Source organism: Emiliania huxleyi, assembly GCF_000372725.1.
Source record: "Emiliania huxleyi CCMP1516 unplaced genomic scaffold EMIHUscaffold_32, whole genome shotgun sequence".
Lineage (NCBI taxonomy): Eukaryota > Haptophyta > Isochrysidales > Noelaerhabdaceae > Emiliania > Emiliania huxleyi.
Genome location: NW_005199601.1, coordinates 615,769 through 621,552, shown reverse-complemented (window position 1 = coordinate 621,552; position 5,784 = coordinate 615,769). Strand labels below are relative to the sequence as shown.

Here is a 5,784-nt window from a genome sequence, read left to right as displayed (position 1 = left end):
GAGCACAGCCAGGCCGGCGTCCGACGTTGCGCCCGCAGCAGCAGCTTCCGCCGCCGCGACAGGGCCCTCCCCGGCGCCGCTCGCCGCGTCGGGCTCCGGGGAAGGCCGCCGGGTGCGCGCGCGTCGCCGCTCGACGACGTTCCAGCCACCCGGGCTGGCGGCATCCTCGCTCCAGGCGGCGGGGGGTGAGGCGGGCATGCTGGTCGTCCACAGCTCCGGCTCACTGGCCGGCATCGGCGCAACCTCGACATCGGCCGCGCTGTCGTCGGCTGCCGCGTCGTCGGCGGCAGCGTCGTCGGCGGCGTCGTCCGCATCCCCCGGAGGGGCAAGCGCCGCAGCCTCGGCGGCCGGCTCGTGCGTCGAGGCGGTGTCGGAGTCGGCACGCTCGACGCCGTCCGCCGACCCCTTGCCGTACGCCTTGCCGGTCGCCCCCTCGCTCCCCGCCTCCGACCCCTCCTCTGCGGAGGAGGCCTTGCCGCGCTGCGCCGCCGCAACCGCCTTGGCGTCGGCAGAGCGCCCCTTCTGCCGCTTGTGGCGGCGTCGCGCCGCCGGCTTGGTGGCCGCCGGCAGATCCACGCACGCCCCCTCCCCCTCCGCGCCCTCTTCCTCGGCGCGATCGTCGAGCAGCGGCATCTGCTGCTTGGCCTGCCACGCCCACGCAGCGCCGAGCGAGAGGCCCACAGCGCCGAGGGCGACGAGCGGCGCGACAAGCGCGGCGCGCTGGGCGCTCGCGAGAGAGGCCACCGACGGGTAGTTCCCGTTCGAGTGCAAGCGCTGCAGCGTCATGGCAACCTGCAACACAGCGGGGCGCGCTCAGAGGGAGCGAGGGAAAGCGGGGTGGGGCTGGGGTCGGGAGACGGAGAGCACGAGAGAGGCGGCGAGAAGCGGCGGCGGCGGCGGCCGCGCGCTCTCTGCAGGCGCGAGGGAGCTTCCGCCCTTCTTTGTGTAGGGTGCGTGGGGCCGCGGCGTCACCAGCGGCGGCCGCGAGGCTTTTGCGAGTCGCGGAAAAATCGCTGCCAGAAAAAACGCTTTGCCTCCCTTTCTTCTGACCGCCCCCCCCCCCCCCCCCCCGGTGGTTATGCATCCTAACCTATGCGTGGGGGGTCCGAGCGTCGAGAGTGGTAGAGAGAGCTCGAGTCGAGGCTTTTGCGAGTCGGAAAAATCGCTGCCGGAAAAAAGTATTCCGCGCGAGCGCGGAGGGCTTGTTGGCGATGGTGTTTTCCGAGGCGCTGCGCTAGGCTCAGACGGCGAGTTCGCGCTGCGCTAGGCTCACAGATGGAAGATTTTTAGCAATACCAAGGCGAGTGCGCCGCGATAGATTTGCGCTGTGCGATGAAAAGACCCCGTTATAGGAGCCGATAACCCAAGGGAGGAATCGGGGCGTTTTCTTCTTGCGTCCAACTCCGGCAGTTGGTCCACCAGCATGGCAGCCTCGAGCGACCTGCAGGCTCTGCAGCAAAAGATCGACTTCCAGCACAGGGAGATCAAAAAGCGCGACATGCACATTCGCGATCATCTCCGCAACGCCGGCCACGTCGCCGACCTCGAGCGCCTCGAACGGTCGCTCTGCCAGCTCTCGCTGCAGATGGAGCACATGCAACTCGTCATCAAGAACCCAGCTGGTCATTTCACACCTTTGCGATGCCAGAGACCACCGCCTCCTCGGCGCACACGATCTTCATCCGCCCGCCCAGCGGGGACCGGATCGAGGTCACCATTCCGCCGGGCAAGCAGCCCGGCGAGGTCTTCACCGTCATACTCGAGGACAAGGACGCGTACCCGCCGGACTGGCCGTGGCACGCGGCGCCACCCGCGGCGCCCGCGCACTCCGCGCCGCCGCCGTGGGCGGAGGAGCAGCAGGAGGAGGAGGAGGGCGAGGACGGGGAGGAGGGCGCAGGCGAGGAAGGCGCAGACGAGGCAGCCCTCCGGAAAAAAGCCAAGGCCGAGCGGCGCAAGGAGCAGCGGCACGCCGCGGCCGCGGCGGCAGGCCGCGTGCCCGGCCAGCATGGCAACCCAAACTGCCGCGCGCGGCCGGCAGAGCCGGAGGGAGGCGCGGCAGGAGGTCCCTCCTCCTCGCGCATGGCTGCGCCTGCGGAGTGAGTCGCTCCCGGACACCCGGAGGTGAAAGGTGTGCGCTGAGAGGTGTGCAGTGGTGCACCGGAGGTGAGGACGGGAGGGAGGGCTGCGAGCCACACAGGTTCTTGAAGCGCGCGATGAAAGGGGCGACGTCGGCGGGGTCGAGCGTGGTGGCGACGGCGTTAGCCTCGGCGGCGCTGACGTCCTTGACTTTGGCCTTGGCGCCACCGGCACTCTGCCGCACGGCCTGGGCGAGGAGAGAGGCGAGGCCCTCGACCTGAGGGTCGCGCTCACCGACTCCGGCTTGCCCTCGGGCGGCGGAGGCGGCCTGGTCAGCGCCAATGGCGGCAGCCGAAGCGCCAGGCGCAGGGAACCCGGGTTGAAAGGCGGCGTGCTGCTGCTGCTGCTGCATCACCTGCTGCTGCTGCTGCTGCATCTGCTGCTGCACCTGGTGCTGCTGCGTAAAGGGCGACCACGCTTCGCCGCCGCAGGGGTAGAGCCGCTGCGCGCCAGTGTGGAGGTAGGAGCCGCAAGAGGGCTGCACCTGCCCCAAACCGCAGCCGTGGAAGGCGGGCGCGCAGCAGCCATGCGGGCTCTGCACCCAAGCGGGGTCCATGAGAGCAGGCGCGGCAGGCCAGCCGAAACCGGAGGCCTGCGAAGGCATGGCCATCGACGCGCAGCTGGCCCACTGGTCGGCAAGGGACTGGCCGTGCATGCAGCCAGACGAGGGCGGCAGGTACATTTGCGGCTGCACTCCAGGGTGCTGCATCTGCACGAAAGGCAAAGGCTGTGCGCTTGCGCACTGCCTCTGGTGCGACGCCAGCTCTGCGGCGGCAAGCGTCTGCCCGCTGGGGCTGAGTGCACCTGCCTCGGCGACACCGATGGGCGGTGTCGCGGCGGGTGCCTCGGCCGGCGGCCTCTGGGCCGGGTTGGGCGGAGGGTGTTGGGCTCGGTTCTCCGGCGTCTGCGCTGCCGGACGGCAGGATGCGGACCGTAGGCCGCTACCATGCGCAAGCGGAGCGGTAGCGCCTGAGCTCCCGGGCGGCTGCGCCGGCCGCGCGGGCCGTGGGCGCAGCGTGGGGCCGGGAGCGGCCGGCTCCGTGCTCATGTATCCAGCGTCTCTAGACGATTACAAAGGATCGGACGTCACGCACATTTTGACAGGGACGTCGGAAATCGGACACATCCACTGGGACGAGTCAATTCATTCACTAGAATGACTAGAAAGGGCACTCCATGGGGGGTGATCGCATCTCTACAACACCCTCTCTTTTCCTCTCTATTTTCCGGGGAAAACTGCGTGGAAATCGTCAAATTTTTTGCTCTGAGCCGAGTCTGAGGCTGGTTTGGGCCCAAAATCAGCCAAATTTTAGGCCAAATCGACAAAATGCCGGGAATTTCGCGGAGAACCCGTGTATACCTGGAGAAATTACCCTGCGACCGCCTGGGTATTTTGTCGATTTCCTCAATTTTGCCTCAGATTTTGCCCCAGACCAGCTCTCAGACTCAGCTCTCAGACTCAGGGAAACTCGCGAGTTTCCAGAATGGAGCACCAAACACCCTCTGTTTTCCCTGGAAATTTCCGGAAACGCAAAGTGCTGGGGACCCTCTGTTTTCCTTTTTGTTTTCCGGAAAACTGGGTTGAGCCCAACCGACGTCGACAGAGCACTTAGAGTGCAGTCATTAACCTTATTCTACATGTTAGGAGTTACGAATTCTTTTTGTGCTGTACCTGTGTTAGTGTAGTGCGCGCTTTAGTCCCAGGTAGGTAGGTAGGTAGAAAGGTGAAGAACAGCCAGTCCCATCGGTGTGTCGAAAGAGGAGAAAAGAAATCTCCAGCGCTTGGGTGACAGGCACATACACACGCGGCGCCGCTCATGACGCGCCTGCGTGATCTGCTCCCCTACTTCTGCGGCGGGAGCCTGTGCCCTGGCTGCTGCGACGGCGGGCCGGCGTGCGACTGCTTGGAGGTCTCGCCGTCGCTCGTAGACAGCTTCGTGGACCTCGTCACGGGGCCGGAGGCCGCCACGCCGTCGGACCTGCCGCTGCTGAGACGCTCGCGGCGGCGGCGAGCGCCGTGGGACCTGGAGGGCTTGGGCTGGTCGTCGCCGCAGTCGGACGCCGATTGGAGAGGGTCGATGGGGTGCGAGGCGGACGGCTGCGTGCCGGGTGCCCGGTTCGTGCTCGGCGGAGCCAGCTTCCGCGTGGCCAAGCGGGTGGGCACGGGGGCCCACTCGGTCGTCTGGCAGTGCGAGCGCGTCGCCGACTGCAAGCCCGGCCGCGCGTCGCCAACTTCGCCGGTGCCGGCCGAGGGCGGCGGCGACTTGGCGCTCAAGGTTGGCTCGCTCGGCGACCCGTCGCGCGAGCTGGCGGCGCTGCACCTTCTCGGCCCGTCGGGCGGCCTCTTCCCGCAGCTGCACGGTGCTGTCGACTTTGCGTGCGGTGTGCGCTCCGCGCTCGCGCTGTCGCTGCATGGCGCCCTCGCCCTAGATGCATCCCCTCCGCCGCCGCGCCCTCCGCGGAGAGGGGGTGCACCCGCGGTAGAGCCGAGCGAGGGCCTTGTGAGAGCGCGCACAGTCGGCCGTATCTCGACTGCACACGCGCCGCACCCCCTGTGCTAGTCGAGAGAGCACACTCACACCCGGACTCTCACGCTGGCGACGCCGGTGCGACACTCCAGGCCCGTCGCTGCAGTGAGGTGCACAAGCTCCCCACAATCTCCCCACAATCTCCCCACAATCTCCCACAATCTGCGCGTTAGGTCCGTCGCTACACGAGGTGCAGCTGAAGCGAGGGCTGCGGCCCTGCAGGCTCGACTTTGTGGTCGCCGCCGCCGCGCAGGTGTGATCACGCCTCGCTCGGCCGAGAGCCGGCCCGCTGGTACTGCTGACTCTTCGTTTCTGTGACCGTCGACCCTCTCCCGAGATCGCACAGACCGCCACGCGTGTCTGCCCCGTGTGTCCCGCGAGTGCGTGCGGCCCGTCGTCCGCGCCAGGACGTGTGTCCCGCCGACTGACGGCCTGCTCCGCCGCGCAGCTGACCGACATGCTGCGCGCTCTCTCGCGTGTCCGCCTCATCCACGCCGACATCAAGCGAGATGTAGCCGAGATGTAGCCGAGAGGCAGCCGAGAGGCAGCCGAGAGATAGCCGAGATGTAGCCGAGATGTAGCCGACATCAAGCGAGATGTAGCCGAGATGTAGCCGAGAGACAGCCGAGAGACAGCCGAGAGACAGCCGAGAGGCAGCCGAGAGACAGCCGAGAGGCAGCCGAGAGACAGCCGAGAGGTAGCCGAGAGATAGCCGAGGTATAGCCGAGAGATGGCCGACATCAAGCCGCAGAGCCTGCTCGCCACGCCAGCACACGGCCCACACGTCCCCCTTGCCCTCCACATTGCCCTCCAGGCCGCAGAACCTGCTCGTGCGGCCGCCGAACGCGCCCGTCGACGCGGAGCTCGACAGCACCACCGGTCTCACCCTGGCGCCCACACCGCCCCCGCAACGACGCCTCGCCCCCCTTGGTTTTTTTTTTTCTTTCTTTTTTTCTCTTTTCTCTTTTCTTTTCTCCTTTTTCTTTTTTCTCTCTTTTTTTCTTTTTCTTTTCCTCTTCCCTTTCCTTTTCCTTTTTTCTTTTTTTTCTTTTCTTCCCTTCTTTTTTTCTTTTTGCTCTTTTTCTTTTTTCCTCTTTTTTTTTCTCTTTCTTTTCTTTCT

At 66.3% G+C, this 5,784-nt stretch overlaps 2 protein-coding genes across 2 annotated transcripts in view; one reads left to right on the top strand and one right to left on the bottom strand.

The window, feature by feature from the left end:
- Positions 1 to 997, bottom strand: part of EMIHUDRAFT_435689 (hypothetical protein) — a 1,886-nt gene extending 889 nt beyond the window's left edge. The window contains exons 1-2 of the mRNA XM_005774101.1: positions 973 to 997; positions 1 to 792 (exon numbers count right to left, since the gene is read on the bottom strand). Of these exons, the coding sequence (XP_005774158.1) occupies positions 1 to 786 (786 nt within the window). The 5' untranslated portion in view covers positions 787 to 792; positions 973 to 997. The remainder of the gene's footprint in view (positions 793 to 972) is intronic.
- Positions 998 to 3,953: 2,956 nt separating this feature from the next.
- The window catches only part of EMIHUDRAFT_207782 (hypothetical protein), a gene marked incomplete at both ends in the record, with an annotated part of 2,518 nt that continues 687 nt past the window's right edge, over positions 3,954 to 5,784 (top strand). Inside the window, 2 exons of the mRNA XM_005774100.1 lie at positions 3,954 to 4,518; positions 4,838 to 4,917. Coding sequence (XP_005774157.1) covers positions 3,954 to 4,518; positions 4,838 to 4,917 — 645 coding nt within the window. The remainder of the gene's footprint in view (positions 4,519 to 4,837; positions 4,918 to 5,784) is intronic.